The sequence below is a fragment of the Acyrthosiphon pisum genome, chromosome X, assembly GCF_005508785.2.
Source record: "Acyrthosiphon pisum isolate AL4f chromosome X, pea_aphid_22Mar2018_4r6ur, whole genome shotgun sequence".
NCBI classification, from domain to species: Eukaryota; Metazoa; Arthropoda; class Insecta; order Hemiptera; family Aphididae; genus Acyrthosiphon; species Acyrthosiphon pisum.
The window spans coordinates 56533699-56557114 of NC_042493.1; the positions used below are offsets into that span (position 1 = coordinate 56533699).

At 27.6% G+C, this 23416-nt stretch overlaps 1 protein-coding gene across 3 annotated transcripts; it reads left to right on the plus strand.

Moving 5' to 3' along the window:
* Positions 1 to 22544, plus strand: LOC100168252. Of its 3 annotated transcripts, XM_029487381.1 has the most exons (4): positions 11 to 202; positions 381 to 494; positions 4267 to 4494; positions 21995 to 22544. In XM_029487381.1, the coding sequence occupies exons 2-4, from the start codon at positions 395 to 397 to the stop codon at positions 22114 to 22116; spliced, it is 450 nt and encodes a 149-aa protein (XP_029343241.1). In that variant the 5' UTR covers positions 11 to 202; positions 381 to 394; the 3' UTR covers positions 22117 to 22544. The 3 variants fall into 3 exon arrangements, with proteins under 3 accessions (XP_029343244.1, XP_029343241.1, XP_001952135.2); XM_029487384.1 differs by having other exon boundaries at positions 1 to 494; positions 22001 to 22544; XM_001952100.5 differs by having other exon boundaries at positions 13 to 494.
* Positions 22545 to 23416: the final 872 nt, after the last annotated feature.

A 23416-nucleotide genomic window follows, 5' to 3' on the forward strand; every position in this document is an offset into this window, starting at 1 on the left:
ATTATGTTAGTGGGAAAAAGCAGGATCTCTGAACGAAAACTGGTGACTTCCATTATCGCAGTGGTGGCAGTGTGTTGATTAACAGTGTCAGTTAAAGTTCACCGTACAAGATACCTATAACAATATTATTAATTGCGAAGTGCTGGTCTAAGTCACGGCAATATTATACAATTTAATAAACATAAAAAGAGCACACACCTACGTAAATATCCGTTTGACTCAGTGAATTTATAATTCTCTTTTTTTTTTATCGTTTTTAAGATTTTTTGTTCCGTTACGTTTTCGCTATTTAAAGACCAGTTTTACTCGACTAAATGTCGGTCTATTGTCATACGAGTAATTGTTGTTAACTAAATTTTTGAACTCGTTGACTGCTGCAGGTTAGGTTCTTCTAATGGCGAACAATCGAAAATTGGTAAAATTGTTATTGGTGGTCAATATTGTGTACATTTGTATCGGTTTTACATCGACGAGGTCTCCGAGTTTACATCAAAGTAAGAAAATGTCATAGTATCTATAATGTAATTATATTTAGGATAAACTATAGCCGATACCTATAACATTAAATAACTATTTTATTACATAATATTTAGTTCATCAATAAACAAATTAGGACTCAAAATACATTCTATACCGAATTATACATATTATTAAAAATAAGTATGCGTAGGTATATTCTTTATTAGTTATTATATTGGTACATTAATTCAAAGTGGTATTCGTAATCCAATAAAGATTCAAATAATGTGATTAGATCGATGATTTGTTATATTAATGTAGGTAATCGAGTGATCAGTACCTACCTATATTACATTATTACCTATAATAATTGTTTTTCTAAATTCATTTTTATAATTGCATGTATCAAACTAGAGAGTCTGAGAATAATAGGAACAAATTACAAAAAAATACAATTATAAGTTTTTTCATCACACTTGATTTGTGTTTGTATGGCAATAAACAAAGCGGTTGGAATAACAAGTTTTATTTAGCCCAAAAACATATTCATGTTAAAATAATGTGTTATTATTATTTTAAAATTTGTTTAACGATTTAAAGATTTATTATCGATACATTGTATTGATATTTAAAACATCGTAATTTTAACTATAATAGATGTTTATTTAATAAATAAATAGTTAAGACTTCAAATAAATACCGAATAACAATCGATAATAATAATAAAATCTTACAGTAGCACTTTATTTTTTGAAATTTAGGTGTCAATTAGCGCGTATTTGATAGTTTTAGAGAATTATTTGCTATTATCAAGTCTTTAATTCCCATACACAACATTTGGGAGATGATAATATTTTGTGAATATTTTAAAGTGATGAAATAATGAATATTTGACTAATAATATTTTATTGATATTTTCATCTCATTATAACAAAATATTGTACTAAATTATTGCATAGAAATGTTGCCCTAATATTTTTATAAAGTTTCCGTAAAAATGTTTTAATATATGATTAAAATGTTTTCAAAAATATGAGCTTCTTGGCCAAAGAATATAACTAAAATATTTCCTAATTATCACGCAACTTTTTTAAGTATTTTGACAACTATATTTACCTGAAAATATTTTTAACATAGTCAGGAAATATTTTTATGCTGTGTGGGAACATATAATATATTATATTTCGTATTATAATTTACAGAAAAGAAAATACTTAATAATTAATATGGTAATACAACATTTATAATCTAAAAGTTTTTTGAAAATGTTTTTATTTAGATGGATTTATGTCTAAAACTATAAAACGTACAAGATACTATTAATAATTTGATACCATGGTGAAAGTTGTACGTACAATTTTTTGAACTGATTAATGTATATTTTCTTCTTAGGGTCATATTTTGAATAAATTATACTATTAACATTTTGGCAAACTTCCATACCCGTTATTAAAATCCAAATTAAAAGAACCTATTTGACCTCAATATAACTACACAACAACTAAAAATATAATTCATAGCGTGTAGGTTTTTTAATACTTTTTATAAATTATAGAACTAGGTCTAAAGTCTGGGTTATTTTAAGTTAGGTATTTAAAAAGATAATAATATATAATAATTTATACAAATTGATATCAAGCCTATACAAAAAAGAAGCATTTAAGTTTTAAATTGAATTGCATTTATATAATAAATTAATATTATAATTTTGAAAACAACAGGTTAGGTTACTATTTCACCTACGTACATTTTTAGTAGAGTACCTACTTAGATATTAGGTATGTCGTAAATAATGATCTTCACCACATATTAGAGAGTACCTATATAATACAATTGTGTTTGTGTTTTATTTTACCTATTTGAAATTATCATTTAAAAGATAAAATAACATTAGATTTGATACAAATAAAATGCCACAAAACGTCAAAACGTATAAAATATAACATAATTATGTAATAAAACAATAAATACGCATTTAAAGAAATGTGATCATCTTTGAACATTTTTATATTTAATAAACGTTTTTATAAAAAGAAAGCTGTAACTAGTCAGCTATGAGCTCATTGTGTTAGTTTTTTAGTAGACTAAATCAGGTCGTGACGCTGAGTAAATAAATCACTGAATAATTACATAAAATCAATCTTTGTTAAATGTACCATGAATACAATATATATTGGTAATACTGGTATGTATTTATATACTAAGATGTCGAGTAATATCAATAGTAGGTATTGCTCAATAATAGTTACCTAAATAATAAATAAAATGCAAAATAATATGATATAATAATTGTGACTGTTGGTTGGATAATTTTTTAATACAGATTGATAAATGGTAATAAAATTGATCATCCATTTATCAGTTTATAATATTATGCAAATCTGTAACACAAAAATGAATAAATTATAAAATATTACGAGGAGTTAAATATGCAATTTAGCTAACACTCATGTGAGTAATGAAAACAAATTATTGTATTTCAGGCAAACAATGAGTTTTCAAGTAGTTCCAAATTAATTATAAATTAGTATCATCAAAGTAATTTATTATTATCTATAAGAATACTTTGAACACATTCAAGCTACATCGCTATAGAAAAAAAATGTTGGCTGTGTATTTATTATTTTTAAATGTTAATGTTCAAACTTACATATTAGGTATAGGCAATACAGCTGTAAAATCAATTGAATTGGTACCTATATATTTTATTAAAGCTAACATCAAAAGTAATATTATACTAAGCTACCTGATTTCCTAAGTAATTAAGTGTAATTAGAAATAATTATCCAATAATAAAATATAAAGCATAATTTTTTATGTTTTAAAAATGCTTGTGGCTTGTGTAGTTAATTTTCTACTGAAATAATATTGAACGTAATACCTAGTACCTACTATAAAAACTATATATATTTCAAAGTAGGTATTGAATGTATTAAATTAAGTTAAAACTTTTAATTATTAAAAAAATGACAAATTTTGTCTTTTCATAAAGTATAAAAAGCGTAGTATAAAATATATTGAATTATAAAATATTATGTCTACTATTTACTATTTATATATCAGCTGTTTTATTTTGTATGCGATGTCAACTAGTTTTTTTGATTATTGAAATTATTATTCTAATAAAGCTATTCATATTTTAATAGCGGTTAAATTCACACAATTTTTTAAATACGATCTCAATAATTGTGTGTGATAAGATTATTTTAATTATATATATTATATTTATATGGGTATCTATCATTTGTGTCTTAACACATTTTTTGTAACATTCATTTTCATCGAATTATGTTTAAGAATATCAAAAAAATTTATAATATTGAACATTTTCCATTTTTGTAACTTAAGAGCTTTTGTGGAACGGGTTAAAATTAAAGAATTTGAATGAAACTTTTTTGTATGATTTTTTTTTTGTAGTTGAACTTTTTTTGTTTGGGGGGGGAGGGGGGAGGAGTAATTTGAAAAAAATCACAAATGAAAAATAAGGACCACCTTAGAGTACCTAACTTCAAAATGAGTCATGACTCATGAGGCTATATACAAATAACTAAATGTACAATATATTATATCAGAATATGGACAAATCGTTTTGATTGTTTATATGCCATTGACCAGGTAGTTTAATACTAGTATATTATACCTAAATGGAAAATGCAGAAATTCTAGTTGAGTAAATAATATTGTAATATTTGTGAATTAATTTAAACCAAGAGTTTTGACCGTAAGTCCTTAAAATAGCTTGAACATAATATTATTATAATATAATATTATAATTAATATATTTCAACTATGTATCATTTTCGTCAGATAAAAAATTGGCGAACAAAGCAGAGGAAGTCCAATCGGTCGAGGCCGAAGCACCTGAAGTATCGGAAGCAGGAGAGAATACAGATGAACCGAACGATGTACCACCGGAAAATGGTAGATTAAACATGAAACGACGACCCAATGGCTGCCCGTATTGCGATTCTAGTGTGTACAGTTACTGCTCTGACAAATTATTGCACGACGCTTGTTGTTGCTTAGATCCGCACGGTAAGTAAATGAGTTCTTATACGACTTAACGAAAGCGCCAAGGCGGGTACAATATTAGCCTACTTGGAATGTATTATAAGTATTGAACTATTCTTTGTAATAGGTACTGTTATAATTTATAACCAAGTAAGTAGATAGGTACCTATTATGGCATCGATCCCGCAATTGTGTTTTCCATCAAGATTAACCTATCTCGTGTCATTTGTTCTGACTATCCTAGCAATTGGATAGAACTTTGGAATAGTGTAAACAATAATAATTCGTGAATTCGTGAATCCATCTTAAAGTTTACTCGAGAACGAGTTTTTACTTTTTTGAAGTTTAAGGGCCAGTTGCACCGTCTATGATTAAACTATGATTAAGCTTAATCAGCTGATAACAGATATTTAACCGGCCAAATTTGGCCGATTAAACTGTGATTAACTTTAATCAGAGACGGTGCAACTGGCCCTAAGTGTTAAACACGTAAACCGTTCAAAATTAGATTTTTAAATTTTGAATTTTAAGAATTTTAAATGTTAATCACGTTGAAGTATAAAAATTAATTAAAACGTATAAGGAAGTCGTTTTCAAGTTAATTTCGTGACAAAAAATTCAAACATGTCTTCAGAAATTGTAACGGATTAATATATTTATACAGGTTACTATTAATTACAATATTGGTAAAAGGTTGATACACTTATAAAAAAAATTAGTACTATTTGTGAATAGCAAATTTTTAGACGTGTGTGTACGTGTGTGAGCTCTCGATCACTTACAAGTTACAACGCACACACTTTCACACTTTAACATAGGATATTGCCTATATTTAACTCCTTAAAAACGATCGGAATCGAATCCCATAATAATATAATATTGTATTATTATTATATATTTTATATTTTTATATTATTATTAATTATATTTTATATTTATATTGTATACCTACATGGACATTGGTCACATATGATTGTTATGTTGTATCATATATAATGTTGGGGCAGTTTTATAATGTAATTAGTTCCTAGTTAGGTAATTGTATTTAATCACATAAGAAATGTGTTTTAATCAGTCATCTGATAAGAATACATAAAAATGTAATACATGTATTTGTTCTTATCTTAAATTATCTATGAAAAATGAAAAAGCCATTCTACACAGTACGCATACAGAAATCGAACGATTTTCGTTAAAAAAAATAGTAGTATTAGTAATTTACTTATTCCCTTTTACCAGTAATACCAAGTTACTAATATCCAAATATTTGCTGACTAAAAATTCATGAAAGAACCACAAAATTAAATACTCAAATGAATCAGATTCTGAATGGGGCGATGTATTGGATTAAATTTTTTTTTGTGTCTTTATATTAGAATAAATGCTTTAGTCTTGCATATAATCGATTACTTTTGTCAAAAACTGATGTTTCATAAAAATTTCCTTTATTCCGTAATTTATTTTTTGTTTATATTAACTAGCCATTTAGTTTCTTGAAAATTATTACAAACTAGATAACATTTTCAATCAGAAATGATCGTATAATATTAAAAATATTATACAATGATATTATACCGTCTCCACTCAAATCTGTTTTTCGTATTTATAATTACTAATTTATAATTGAATTCAAATTTTGAACACATCCATTACAGTGACTTAACCATAAGTAGTTAAGTGATGGGTTTGCACGTTGAATTATAGTGCAAAAACAGACTGTATGAACTCAATTTTGCGCAAACCAACTGTATTTGAAAATGGAAATCGTGTGACGGCATATACAGCTCAAAATGTTGGACTGTGTGATTTCAGGCGATGCTTACGAACAAAAAAACTGCGCAGTTATAGTAGTTGCACAGTTTTCCTACGTGTTACATGGATAATTGTGCGTTTTGGACAAAATAATAATTAAAAAATGTATATAATGTAGTGGTTAGAGTTATCTTTGTAAGTTTTATGAAAAAAAAAAATGTAGTCCTCCCCATTTTAGATTTCTAGACTCGCCCTGCTATATAGGTAGTAGTTTAACCGTACCTATATATACAAAAATCTCAATTTTGTTTATGTAATATAACAATAATACGTGTCTTTTTAAATCATTTTAATGACGAATAAAACAATGACTAGGTACTTAATGTATATTATTATAGTTTATTGCATGTTGATAAACGATTCACGAATAATAGACAAATATGAAATATATAATATTATATACATATAGGTTAGGAATACATTTATATATATCTTTTTTTCGTACTATCTAGGACCGGGGAGAGAACCGCGATTTGCATTACAGCTCCTCGAAAATATAATATATATACTTAAATATTATTAATATTATGCATTGTTTCAATTACTATATTGCAACGAAAAATTAAGTTGTTTTATATATTTAGAACTATAAATTTAAATCAGTACTCGAAAGAGATGACATATTTTTCTCCGTCTCTATGGCTCTATAGGTACTTCTATATTTCATTGTTATTTGTTTTCAGTCATCTATAAATGGTCTAACCTCTAATATATAAGTCTACAATTTATACATTTCCTTGCGTAGTTTGAGTAATTTCCATTACAGGCTACTGTGCGTTCCTATATAATATTATACTCATAAGTCATAACATAATTTTGCATATATTTTTCAATAATCCTAAGTCATATTTTTAAGGCGTTTTTCTTACACAGGTAAGAATTCATTCAACTAATTTATCACAAAACTTTCGTATAATTCTAATTGTTATCAATAAATATAAATAAAAAGGTCTGCAAATAATAAATTAAATTAAAAAAATAATTTTAACAACAACCAGCGTAAAAATTGTCAATGATCAAAACATTTTGAAGATATGATAAATATCAGCTCTTTTAGGATATAATTTTGGCTACTATCTTTACTGTTGGTATACTTAAAACACGTATTATCCCAACTGTCACTTGGGTTAACCAACGTATGTGAAGATTATTTATCGTATACTACGATAAATTACGTATTAATTGTTGACGCATAGACACAAACAGAGGGGGGAGGGCCTTAGGGGTTAAGCCCTAACAAACATTTCCTCCATTTTGTTTTAAGCTTCTTCAATATTATCAAAGTAGGGTTTAGCCAGCCCCCCCCCCCCCAAATCCCAAACGCTATTTGCGCCTATGATTGATATTAGCTATTACAATTGTAAATTCTATATTGTATAATATATGAAAATAAAGAAAAATATACGCATAGAAGATATTATAATAATAATAATATTACTAATGGGCAGGTACTACATTTTTTTTTACATTAATTAATTAATTTCTTAATCCACGACTTGACTAGATTACATTATAATATATATAAGTAGGTAACATTGTAACAATAACAATTAACGAATATCAAAAAAAATAATCATTTATAACTGATATTACTTACTTGTGTTTTTAAAAAATCGAGGTTATATATATATATACGAATTTTTAAATTGTTCTAGTTTTTTAGAAATACTATTAATTAAAATCTATTACGGTTTTAAAATTGGAACATGGAAAATACAGTATATAATTACTTAATTAAAAATGCATTTAAACTATGAATCTGAACTTTTTAAAATTTCTAACCTAGAGAATTAAATTATTGAAATGATATTAAACATTTACAGCGAACCATGAAATAATTATTGTGTGTGGTACATCGATCCAAATTGATTGTCTTGTGCTCCATCGCATGTGTAATATATACGAATAAAATATAGAACATATTGTTATTATTATGAGTACCTATAACATAAAGCTAGATACAAACTAATCATCCCGAAGCCGTCATTCTTGCTATTGGTAAAACGATGACAGATTTTCGTAAACCATTGCGCCAACCCCCATTACATTTTATTGTTTAGTTGTATACTTATGTATACCTATGTATATATTTTATTTTATTCTTCTGTGCATCATATATTTTGTAATCCTATCCGTGTACAAAATAAAGATATTTTAATATATCGTCGTTAAGTATATGTATTGTAGGCAGTGGGCACATGTTAAAATGAGCATTATTTTATGGCATAATATCTATTTCGTGCACATTACATATTTTACACAACGCGTGTGGGTACAATTTGCATTATGCACTTTATTCATGCATAATATACAAAGTATCTCGATAGGTCTATATATATATCGTATTGAAAAATGCTCTTTCAAAACAAAAACATGGCATTTAAACTCAAACCTCGATTTTGGACAAACGATTTCTTTGAGCACACGCGACTTAAAAAAAATAGATAATCTGTACCGGTAACACGTGTACTCGTGTACAATATACGACGGTAAAAATATATTATATGCTATTAAAATATGTTATAACATAATATTATCATTCCCCTTCTGCACGCGTGTAGCCAATTATAATATGTTATAGTGGTTACTTACTTATAGTATACTTTTTTTTATAGAAAATTCAATATTATGCGACTCATTACGAAATTATAAAACTCTCATGAAAACACAAACTAAATAATATATTAATCAAATAATAACCACACGCATTACGTCGTTCTATTTTAGTATTTATGTATCTAATCGTTTGTCACTTCGAATAAGTTGTTTTTTTTTCATGAATTTTATAAATTTGAAGAATCTATTTAAAATTTAGCTAAGAGTCATTATTATATAGAATAATTTATACTTTATATAAGTTTATTTGAATTCGTATGATCATATTATCAAAACTTTTTAATTTACTATTTCAACTATTTTAAACAAAGAGAAAAAAAAATTATTTTTTGTTTAAATACTTACACGAACAAATAATTGAAATAAATCCTCAGCCACCCAAATTATTACAACTATTGGACTATCACGCCTTAAGGACTTAAGAGGATGTCTACGGCCGGCGCAATATAATTTGTTTCCTCTCTCAGACCAGCATGTTACATAGATAAAACGCTTTCACCTAAAACCAATTTTTTATGATTTTTGAGTAATCGTAGAGTAAAATTACCTGTTACAAAAATTATAGATGATAATGTTTGCGAGGGTATAATGTATGGGTTTTATATTTTATTATTATTTGACGATGTATTCGACTATCGAAATACAATTTTTTTTTGTAAATTTAAATTGTTTTGAGACACAATTTAAGCAAACCGATATGTCTACCCTCAAAAATATTATTCTTTATTGTTTTTTTATGAGTGATTTTACTCTAAAATTACACAAAAACGTAAAAAATGATTCTGTATAAATACATTTTGTCTATGTTGCGTGTAGGCCAGAGAGAGAAAACAAACAGTGCACTGGCATCCCCTTAAATAATATGGACTTCAATTACAAAGAGGTATAGGCAAGTTGGTACCGCTGTGCTGTACACTAGTTGTAAAATCATTGTACTTATACGAAAAACTACTTTGAGGGAAGACTGTCTGTCATCCTATATTACTATTTAGTATTTACTAAGTATTTTTATGATCTTATTGATATTTAAGTAATTTATTTAATTATTAGATATTATAAATACAGTAGGTTGAATTGATTTTTGCCAAAAAAATTGCATGTGAAAATTGTATCGTGTGCTACAATATAATAATATACAGTATACTTACTTAGAAAGTTTCAAGCAACCCAATAATAATACTTTTTAATATTCTTCATACTATTTTTAACATAATTACTAGGAAATTTTGCTTTTGACCCCCAAAGTACCAACTAGATTCACCTCGAGATTCACTTTCCTACCAGAAAAGATACTGAAATAGAAAGTCAAAGCATTTTACTGCCCCAAAAGATGACAACAGACACAAAAAACACAAATTATTGTAAAATCAATACATTCAGCCCTTCTTTCATAATCTAAAATTCAAATTCAATTTATTAAAAATGTAGGATTATATTATATTATACCAATCTAATTCATAATATTTTCATTATTTCGATTATCTATATATATATAACCATTATATTTAAACCTATATACTGGCTATACTTATACTATATAATTATAGTATAATATAATATACTCGTATATTTATAGGCATTCACTATTCAGTTATTAGATATTTATTATATGAGATTACTATGATTAGGTATGTATATACGAAATTATATAGATTAGATTAGGATATTATATTAATTGTGGACTGTGGTAACCATGTATAACTACGTGTAATTTTTTTTTCTCTTTATTGTGTAAAAATACAAAATCTAACATGGTTATGAAATATGAATTATATGATGAGTACCTATCAATTGAAGCTGTTAAAACTAGGGCACTATAGATACAGGTATGCTAAGCCACCATTTTGCGACTAATAATGTTATGTAAATTTGAATTTCTCTCCCTTTATTTTATCATTGATAAATGAGTCGCAAAATTGTGGCATAGCATACCCATTCTATGTAGAGCCTTATTAAAACCAGGTCAGCCCCTTCCCCGTAAGTTCACCACTGCAGATGTCAAAGTTAAAAATATTCCTATCATTGAACTTAATGAAGTAAATTTTTTGTTTCACTCATACAATGTAAATATTTAAAATCGCTTTGGTACACCGCAATACCACGCATTGGTACAATATTATATTTTTATTGTGTACCTAGATCCAGGAAGGCTGCTCGATCGCATGGAACTGTTTATTGTTTAACTGTTATGAACTAATGTTATGAATAGTACTGTTATTTACTAGTAAATAATTGATGATTTAACATTTTCATATTAAAGATTCATATGCATACGCGTATGTAGTGAAATATTATAATGTATTACATTCTGCTGAAACGACGACAATAACATTAATATGTGCACCACTAGTGCCTATAAAACAGCTTCACAAAAATATTGTTTCATTTAAAAAAAAAAATGTTACACAGAAACATGTATAATAATATAATACATGAATTAATATAGAACAAAATTGGCCCATCAAGACATCTAAAAAAAAAATTGTCCGTCATACGATACCACATCGGAACCCCGAAATAATTGGTTTGTGTGTGTAAAATCCATTTCATAATGTTATAATAACATAAAAATAATGACGGTGTGTGTGGTAACCGTTCGGACGACCGAAACAACAATAACAACAACAAGTACGATGACGACGACGCTTTTTCGGACCGTAGCGCCCGATGTGCGCTCATAACAAAATTAAATAATTATATTATAGCACCCACCATTTTTGGTGTAATAATAATATATTATTATATATAATAATACGCACGCTGTAGCGTCTCGTCTTCCGCGTCGTCTGTCCCCCATCGGCGTCGGTGGCGGCGGCGAACAGGAGATTTGGGTGCGAGCCGGGTCAAGGTTACGCGCACCGTCACGGCCACCGGCCCCTTGACGCCGTCAGTCCCGTGTGCCTTAGTCGCGTCATCCCGACACGCGTCAAGACAAATGCCGTCGTGTAGGGTTCGGATTTCCCGCAGCACATTATCGCCCGTCTCGCAGTCATCAGGCGTGGCGGCGCGGCGGCGGGCAGAGGAGGATCGCGACGACGCACGTGTCCGGATCGACGGCGTTCTCGTGGAGGAGACGGACGACGGTTTTTACCAAACGGTCACCCGAAAAACCCGTTTGGCTCTTCGGCGACTTGTTCCGCGCGATCGTCGACGCCCAATCGTGTACATTAATTAATAACAATGCTTATGTTATGCTAAAATGTTAAATTGTTATTACGTCTTGTCGTTGGACGCGCGAAATTTTCGCCGGCGGCCATCCTCAGGTTTTGCAGGCACTTTCACGGGCTGGCGGCTCCGCGAAAAATCCCTCCACCCCCACCACGGCAAAACGGCTCACAGGCGCCACCGACGCGTGACGGTACTACACTTAGTAGTGTCCGACAGTCGTTATTGCATTTTTCTGCGACGAATTATTATTAACAACGCAAACGGTGTACAAAATATTTATTTTTATTTATTTTTTAAGAGTAAACGGGGCTTGGCCTTTTGTATACAAATCAAATTTTAGGTATGAGAGAGGTACTCGTACATTTATTTGTTTATTTTACGAAATAAAAATTCCATTTACAGTATCGCATAATATACAATATAATAATAATAGTTATACCTACAGACATACAGACTACACTCAACAGGTTATATAAGTGGTATATACCCAACATAAAAATATAATACACAACTAAACTAGATATATACGTTATATGTATATAAAATGAAACAATTTGTGGAAACTTTATACATTGCAATAATTAGACTTTATGTCATTGTTTATTGATATTGTAAGAAAATAAAACTAAATTAGTAAAATTACCAACAGACATAAGTGTGTTTAAATTAGTCATTATTTTGTGTATTAGTATTTAGTAGTATTAATTTTAAAATTTAGTTTTTCTAATATACAACTGCAATTTGCAAATGACGACAATAAATTTCGTTATTTAATAAATTATACAAAAAAAATTAAATGAGGATATTTTTTCCTGTTTTTAATGTGACTTTAGTAAAAAATCCCAAAACTACATGACAACCAAAATGTGTTAGTTTTTAATCTCTAAATTTAAATGATAGACAACGTAAATAAAAAAGTTATATTGATACTAATGGTTGGTTAATTATAGTATTGAGGAATTGTGACCCATTAAGAGCAGCATATTCATGTTGAGACCGTATACGTGAAAAGTATATATTTTTTTATGCAAAACAATTATTTAAGTCAGACCAACATAGTTTAATAAAACCAAATGTTGATGGTGCTTTTGTTTTTAATTGTATTAACATAATATTATAATGTAGTACAATTTAATTTATTATCGAAAACAAACCTAAATCATTTGAAAAATTATATATATATATAAAAAAATATAGGTACTATATATTTATTAGTAGGTATAATATAATAAATAATAATATAACAATACATTTTAATATAACATATTATAACAATATTTAGTTAATATTATACCTACACAATACAATTTTGCAATACAATTTAAAAAGTGACGGAAGGGTCAACATTGGCAACAGACGGTTAAGTTAGGTTAGGTTAATAGGTTCATTCGCCATATATAGTTAGTGGTGGATAGTGAATTGAAAAATGGAACACAATATATTATGACTTACCGCTGAGGAACTTGAAAATGTATTAAAGGCAGGCAGAGGTGGGCGTTAACTAGTTAGTTTATTTTCTAATCAAACTTGTCTAACTTGACTAGTTTAATTTATAGTTGAAGTAACTTAGTTTTTCTCAGTTGATTTAAAAAAAAATCCATCAAGTTAAAAACATTATGAAATTTTTCGTTTATACACGTAAATATTACTATTACATAATATGAAGGTCATGTACTTAATTTATCTTCACGTAGGTATTATAACATTCAATTGGTATACGATATAAAAATTATATTTTTTAAATTATTAATTTGAGATGAGTATAGTTTAAATTAATAAATAATAGTAAAGTAAAAGTAAAATGGTATACAGTGTACATTATGATAAAAGTTCAATAAAATTGTTTTTTAGAATTATTTATAAATTAGAAACTAGAAAGACCATTCACTCTTTATGTGATTTACATAGGTAGGTACTAATTAAAAAAAATAGTATAACTTTTTTTAAACTGAGTTAAGTTAATAATTTTTTTCCATGTTAACTTTTAACTTATCGATCTTGTGTCCTCTTAACTTAACTTAACTTGAGTTAATTATTTTCATTAACTTGCCAACCTTTGAAGGCAGGGTGAATCGGTGAATTGGTATTACCAGATAAATGATTATTATTTATTAAAGAAGTAAGAACTTGAGAGACAGCGCACGTCTGCGTTCTAACCAAGTCATGTAGTATATAATATATTATGCATAATATTTATTATAATGACAAGTCGCCCTAATAATTCCGGGTTTACCTTAAAATGTAAAAACTCGAAGGTTTTTTTATTTCAATTAAATTCGTCGGTGTTTAAAATGATAAAAATTATGATCGAATAAAGTAAAATATTTCCCTCGGCTCAGTCGTGTCCACAGCTACGCCAGGGTCGTCTTCAGGCCAATTCCATGGGGGTAGGGGACATTTTCGTCTTGAATTTCGTTTTGCTAAACAAAAACCTGGCATCTAATGCTTATATAATCTATATGTTAGATGTTTGTATTAACGGTCTATACCGTACAAACAATTAACAAAATGTATAAAATGTATTTATCTATTACCTAGCAAAAACAGAACATCTCACGATTTACCCTCCCCTCCCGGGGACGCCCCTGACCTACACTGTCTGTCATGTCGTGTCCTATAAAATGGAAAACGGCTCAATTTGTTAAATTTCTTGGTAAGTCGTAGTTATAGTGCGAATGATACCACATGATTAGAACGGCCAATCAGAACACAATGAAAAGTACACGACACGACAGATGACATAGTCCGCGATCCCATATTGCGTCTGGAATATGTAGGTAGGTATATGGTATATCGTGCACCGCTTGCAATAATAATATATTATACCTACCGCCGTGTAACTGCTATGCATGCGTAGTATTATAACGGTTCTCACGGCCAATGATCGACACGATAACGATAATAATATTGTCGTCAGCACTCAGAGGCGATTAACAGTCGTGTCTTCCGGACAGACGGCGTTACGCACTTGTTCAAGTATCTACCTATACGGGGCTATACCTACATTATATTATATACTATAAACATATTGACATACTGTATAATATTATATAATATATAGTATATTGAACTATTGTATAATAATATATATATTATAACATGCGTATTGCGTGTATACAAATTATCAAAACAATCATAATTTATGCACCCTAAGGGTGAAGAGTATAATATTATTATTATTATATAATCGTTCTCATATTATCATAAATCTAATGTGCAGTTTTCTATACGTACTACAAATACACCAAAGTTGAATTTCGATGTCTACCTATTCAAAAGCAAATGCTACAATCGTTTGATCATATATTATAATAATGCATAGACTCTATTATAGCCCTATAAATATTTAAATATCTTGAATGATATGAAAATGTTAATTTAGCTCAACGAGTGGGATGTCTGATTCTAGAATGTTATCACGCGTTTGAAACCTGTTGCTGTTGTACTATTGAGCCGTATAAGTGCTAATGCGCCTACCTAAAACACCACCAGTTTACCTACCATCACAGTTTAAGTATTGAAAATTGGAATAATTAAGGGAGATGACTATAATAATAAATGGTGATTTATCATACTTTGAAACTTTATTAATTTTGTTATAATAGAATATAAAACTCCTATCACAAGCTATGCTCATTGGGGAAGTTACAATATGTTTATTTTTCCTTGTAAAAAATAATGTAGGTATATACTGTTGTTATTGACAATAAAGTTTATTATTATTATTATTATTATTTGATAAATTAAATGTGTATACTATTAGGGTGAGATGGCGTAGTCATGATTTTTCTTGGGGGGAAGGGGGGGGGGGTCACTGATAATGTGTTTCCACAGAGTTGGCTTAGCTAGGGTATCTCATAAATTTAACATAGGCACTGATACCGAGGTTTTATTTCAGTTTTAACAAATAAATAAAATAAATATTTTATTGACATTAATAAAAAAAAAGGTGGGTAAGTGGATGTCGCTCTGCTGTACAGTATATTACAATTGGGTCCCTGTATAATGGATGGTATTAAATTTGAATTCAATGATATAATATCATTGCATAAGAAAAACGATTCTGAGCGGAGACGGTATGTCAGTCTAGGTATAAGGCATAATATTATATAGGTGTATGATATTAAAAAAAAAATTTACCTATAATAAATTCCAAATTAATCATATCATAATATCTATTAGGTACTTATAAGTTATAACGCGATATACATCACCAAAAAACCGTGGTACTATCATAGATATATAATGGTATACTTTAGAAGTTTCAAGTACCCACGAATAATATTATACAATCACAACAAAATAACTATAATAGTTATTCTAGGTTTTTAATATGTAATTTCGTCCAAATTTGAACTTAAAATTAATATAAAAATAAACTGTGTAAATGTATTTTTTAGATTTTTTGGTAACAGAATAAATTACTTACGTGGAATCTTGTACTAAATTTTCAATTCTTAGATACAAAAGTTGAACATTTTATAAATTTTTAACTACAAAATAATTATTCAAATTAAAATTTGATAAATTTTGTCAAAATTCGATCTTTAAATGCTTATAAAAAAAAATTGTGCCTATGTATTTTTAATATTTTTCAACTGCTATTAAAAAAATATATCAGGAGCCTTGTATTAAATTTGTACACTTTTTGGCCCCATAGATAAAACTTTATTGATATTTATAGAAAAAAAAACTGAAAACTGACCATGTCCGCAAACAGCTCAAAAAGAGTCAAATTATTTTCAAAATTTTATCGTATATAGAAAATGCTAATATAAACATTTAGTGAAATTTTTAAGTATCTAAAATCATTCGTTTTTTAATTACAATAAAATAAGAAAATCGTCACATGAAAAATCGAGTGAATATCAAATGTTGTAAAAATATGAATTTCAAACGCTCATAAAAATTTAATTTGACTTTCTTGTAGACATTTTTTTTTTGTTAAAGGTAGACAATATTATGTGGAATCTTGAATTACATTTTCAAATCTTAGATTTAAAAAGAAAAATTTTATGAATTTCTAATTAAAATTAATTTGCACATTTTCGTGTTTCTTACGTAATTTGTCGAAATTCGTAATTTAAATAATGCTTATAAAAAAAAAATTGTGACTGTATTTTTAATATTTTTTAACTGCCATTGTAAAATTATATTAGGAGGCTTGTATTAAATTTTGATACTTTTTTACCCACCAAATAAAATTTTATTGACATTTATATAAAAAAAAAACTAAAAAAAAATTGGCCAAAAAATGTAAAAATGTAATACAAGGCACCTGATATATTGTTACAATAGCCGTTGAAAAATATTAAAAATACATTTGCACATTTTTTTTATAAGCATTTAAAGATCAAATTTTGACGAAATTTATAAAATTTAAAATTGAATAATTATTTTGTAGTTAAAAATGTATAAAATTTTCAACTTTTATATCTATAAGAATTGAAAATTTTAAACAAGATTCTACGTAAGTAGTTAATTCTGTTACCAAAAAATCTAAAAATACATTTACACAGTTTATTTTTATAGTCATTTTAAGTTCAAATTTGGACGAAATTACATATTAAAAATCTAGAATAACTATTTTAGTTATTTTGTTGTGATTGTATAATATTATTCGTGGGTATACTTGAAACTTCTAAAGTATACTATTATACATCTATGATATTATCACGGTTTGTTGTTGATGTATAATGCAAGTACCTAATAGATATTGTGATATGATTAATTTGGAATTTATTATAGGTCAATTTTTTTTTAATACCATAGACTATATAATATTATGTCTTATACCTAGACTGACATACCGTCTCCGCTCAGAATCGAATTTCTTATACAATGATATTATATCATTGAATTCAAATTTAATACCATCCATTATGCAGTGGCCCACTCGTAATCTACTGCACAGCAGACCAACATCCACTTACCCACATTTTTTTTTTTATTTTGCTTTGTCCCGGTGCTAATGAAAGCTAGTAGGAATTTTAAATTTTGACATCCACGATGGACTAACTAGATTCATTTTCCTATCGAACAAGATACCTACTGAAGTGCATAGTGGTTTGGAAATTAAATTAAGTTCGAAACAAAACATTTTAACCATATATTTTCAAAAAAATATTTTTACTGAAACTTTATAAAAATACTAAGTCAACATTTTTATACAATCATTAGTACAATATTTTGTTATAATGAGAAGAAAATATTTATAAAATATTATTAGTAAAATATTCATTATTCAAGCACTTAAAATATTCATAAAATATTATCATTTTCCAAATGTTGTGTGATGGGAAGTAAAGTGTTTATAAGTTATAAGGCATCGGTCGCATCGTATACTTGTGTAATATTATATTTTAGCAATAACAATAATATTGTCCCCCGAGCACAGCTCAACGGAATTCGGAAAATTACGTTAAGAAAATTACGTTACATACATAATATGTAACGTAGTGACGTATGGTAACACGTAGGTACAACACAGTTACCAGTCTAGTATAGATCGTTTATATCGTGCATATCGTATGTGTAGGCATTATACATTGTATTATATACCTAACAGATTGTGGACTCTTACTACGTGTGCATCTATATAAATATAGATGTCGAGATATCTCCCGTCAACGTAATCGGAGTTATCTCCCTGCTATTTACTAGGTAAAGGCAATATTACATACCTAAGTATATATGCGTGTCCCGACGTACATAATACTTGTACGTGATGTTAGTCGTTTAAGTGCACACTTAAACAGTGAAAAAAACTTGTGGACATAACTAATATTTTTGTAGCAATCTGCCACGATAGACTAGTGCGGTCACACAAATCGTACCTATATATATTACCTATGACAGACGTATATACCGGGTGATTCTTTTGGGAATTAAACATAATATTTAACATATTATCAAAAATTTCTTATAATATCAAAAAGTATTGACTTTTTTTTTTACAATTTTTATTTATTTTAATGACAACATATATTTTAATTTTTTTATTTCCTATTCGTGCAATATATAGATCATTTTTCTGAGAATTTTGAAGTATCAAATTGATTTGAATAATGAGTACCTACTTATAAGTAATAACGTATAAATACGTTTTTAAGATGTAAATCAAATGAGTGGAAGGGCAACCCGAAAAGTTGTCGTATACTACTCAGCGCATCTAAATTTTAATAACTAATTAGAAATTCGATATTCATACGTAAAAATTTCCAGCAAAAAATTCTTGCTTAGAATATGATATTATACATGTATATTAAAAAAAGAAAAAAACTTAAAATAATAGAACGATTTAAATTGTAATAATTTAGTTTTAAATAATGATGTATACTATAAATTTCAAAAACGGAATTAAGTTATTACATTATTTACACATACCTACTTTAGATATTACGAGTGTTTACCGTTAAAACTTAAAATAATCACTCTATGTTAACACGGTTCTGGCGAAAATGGCACGTCGAGACGACTGCTCCTCGAAGGTTGTCGCTCTATACGATTATTATTATCTGTTGTCAATTTTGACCGAAAGTCCAAATGATTATTTGAACGTGTTCCGGTAACAGGTGGCCTATACTACATAGAATTCGATTTAAGTAATTTTTTTATAATTATAAACGCATATTACAATACATCGGGTGTGTATATTACGCCATAACTTGTATTATCACCATTATACACTGCAGTCTTCATATGTATATTATGCATCTATGTAGTCTATACACACTGCGTAGGGTAACTTTATATTATATAATTTATCTTCAATCATAGCTGTGAAGCTGAAATATACGATGACTCAAGCTCATTGTTATGCGTTATATAATTTTCTTACGGTTTAATAATATTATTATGGTGTACCTATATTATAAGAGCTACTTAAAAATTAAAATATACACATTGGAATAGCTGTGACGAAAACATTTATCTCCTACTCGAGAAAGTAAAACGTGTAAAACAGTTACATTCTCAGAACGTTATTTTATTATATTGAATCAAATTTTACTGGTAATAAAAAAAAATGATTTTAAAACTAAAACGATATGTAGGTATAGTATAATTAGTCCTAACCTATACATAAGATAGGTATAAGGGATTCAGGTGTCGATGTTTATGCGTATTCCTTAACTCGGTTTTTTCCTGTTATAGATATACATTTTTAATATATAATTAAATTATATTTTGAACAAAGAAACAAAGGTAATAGTAGATACATAATAATATTATGAGAACTAAAAATATAATTTTCATTGTAGAAAATAAATGTTATTAATTCATTATTGAAAAAATATTTTAGTTTGTTAATTATTATTTTTAGTGGTATAATTAATAATATTATAACAATAAATTTAAATTTAAAATAGGTAGCTACATAATATAATACGTCAATAAAATCAAAAAATGTGATTTTTGAAGTTGAATTTAAAATAATAATCTGTTTATCTAATTAAATGTAGGTATGACAAGAACTTTAAATAAGATAGGTATTCAACAATTAAAAATATCTTTTTAATACTCACCTGAGAATAGTCGTTTGATACAGAAGTCAATTTTGGAATATTGTCCAGGTCAGTTAAGAAATGACGTCATTGGACTTATGACACGTGCCAATGTCAAACTATATTATAGACAATCAAGGTGACTTTAGTCTTTAAGAGCTAACTACCAAAAACGAAATTTGCAATTAATTAACTTAGCAATTTTTCATTTTAAACATTTCTACTTTATACATATCATATACTATTAAACATTTATCATTATTTATTAATGTCTATATAATTTTTTTATTAGGTAGTTCAAAAGCAATATTATTATGATTCTTTTTAAACTATTAGTTAAATGTGTATCATTTTAATATGAAGACTTATGTTTTAAACTTCTAAATTATTATTATTTTTTTCAATGGAATTATAAGAAAAAGGTTAAGTAAACTACAAACAAACATAATTACAATCAAACCTAGTTCGGATTGAAAAAAAAAACTCATGGTCTAAAAATTAAATATTACATATCTATATATAAATTAATGTATGAATGTGTGTGTCCTTTATGCATTCATAAACGGCTGGACTGGATTGATATAGATGAGAACTCTGGGAAGAAGATAGGTAATTTCAATAAGGTAAATTAGAGGTCCAGCCAGGGGAGGTGTTCAAGCAGGGATTTTGAGATTTACGATGGACATTTTTTTTTGAAAATGTTTGCGATTGGTTTTAATTATTATCATTAATAATAAAGCTATAAGGCTGTTGGCGCAGTGTCACTTATATGTATTTTAATACAGAATATCTCAAGTTCAAACCACTACGGTTTCAGTGGACCAATTTTTTTGAATTGTTTTTATTTCTTATATTTTCTTTTTTTTCTTTTTCTTCTATATCTATGCATGAATGTTTGGTTTTTTTTATTCATCGGATTTTACGGTTAAGTTAGGATTTTGTATTAATTGATTGTATTATTCCGCCTTTGGTTGAATTAAGTAAAAATAACAAACTTGGATACTTTGATACTCTAGAGTTGACCTAACCTGATAATATATTGCTGCGAATCTCACGGATAACGCCGATCGAGATTACATTAAAATATAATATCATTTACACTTAAAAATACATTGCTTTCACAGCGTGTTACACCCAAAAGGAGTTGAACAATCAGATTTTTTTCCGGGCAACACCGGGTAAATCAGCTATTTATAATAAATATGAATGTCCAAAATAATAAATCTACAGTATTTAATTACATTGTTTGGCAAGATGTAACTATTTTATTTTGTATACCTGCTCGAAGACTGAAAATCGAAATAGATTGTATTTCTTAATATTTACTACCTAGAAATAATTGTAGACCTGTTTGATTAAAAATTATTAAATTATTAAATTATTAAATGTATTACATTAATTATATATATATATATTTTTTTCAGACACAGATTTACCAAACGAATGTCAATTCGCGGATTGTAGTTTTCTTCACTCAAATACTTGCCGAGAACATCGTCTGATTACTGCTTGTTGTTGTAATCAGTTCCTCGCACATAAGAAATAAACTTATTGCAACTATAAATTATTTCAGCTATATATTATTTTATCGAACCTATATATCAATAAACAAACAAACCAACCTTTTACGATTAAAATTTTTAAATGTTTGAAAAATTGTATAAATTAAAAACTACATCGATGTTAAGACTTAAGAACCAATAGTCCTTATACCTACCTATTTTATAATTTAAATATTAAGAATTGTACATTTTTATAGATCTTATAGTTTTTAATTGATTATTACCATGATTAATAACTTACTATATTCATAAATTATAATGTTTAAATGAGTTTATTTTTTATATACTTACTTCATTGTATTTTATTTTTAGACCATAGTTGAATCGGTTTTTACCGATGGTTTTAATGTTTAAATTTTAAGATGTCATTTTTATGATGAGTGGTAGGTGTAGGTGTCAGATGTAGGTCATACAGAACATTTTTCCACCAAAAATTCAAACTTTCTATTTTTCACCCCATGGCACCACTTATAGATCATTGTGGATAGGGGATAGGTACCTTATACTAGTTATACTATTGTGCATTAGTAAACGCCATTTTTAACACTATTCTGCTTTTTATCCGTAAATTAGTTAAGAATTCTCAGGAACTCTCTTAAATTATTTATTTTTTATTTAAAGTTTATAATTATTTGATAAAATATATGGTAGTATAGTTGTTTTTAATGAAACGATTTATGTCAGTACATTGATTGAATGATTATCATATAATATAATTTTATAGTATATGCACTGAACTATAATAATATACAGATAACAGACAGTATAATATTATTATTGTGAAGAATAAAACTTGAGTACCTAAATAAATAGTTGTTTTTGTTTGTATATTTTTTCTATTTTTTTAAGTGAATATTGGGTGACGTGGGGAGATCATCCCCCCCTGGTTACATTTCGTATAATATCAGGGGTGGACTGCCCTCCTCCCCCCGCAACATTTTAGCCCTAGTTGCGCCACTGACAACAGTACTACTATATTATAGTATATATATTTTAGCACATATTTATTATTATTTCAGATAATGAATGGTATAAGACAATTTAATTATTATTGAGGTATTGAATAGTGTATATTAGCACATTAAATAGGTGATAATATTATGTTTTATTTAATGTACCTACATTATGTTTGACAAATAAATTAGTAATTGTTTAACCATAAGCTTTATTTTAAATCAAATTAAATAATACGCATTATTCCCGCACTAATATAGCTGATGGAACGTCTGTATACATTGTTGAATTAATATTATATTTTAAAAACTGTATTTTAGCAACTAATAT

Coding starts and splice junctions, on each gene's coding strand:
- LOC100168252 (XM_029487381.1), top strand. CDS start 395: ATGGCGAACAATCGAAAATTGGTAAAATTGTTATTGGTGGTCAATATT. Junction 495..4,266: donor GTCTCCGAGTTTACATCAAA/GTAAGAAAATGT, acceptor CATTTTCGTCAG/ATAAAAAATTGGCGAACAAA. Junction 4,495..21,994: donor TTGTTGCTTAGATCCGCACG/GTAAGTAAATGA, acceptor TATTTTTTTCAG/ACACAGATTTACCAAACGAA.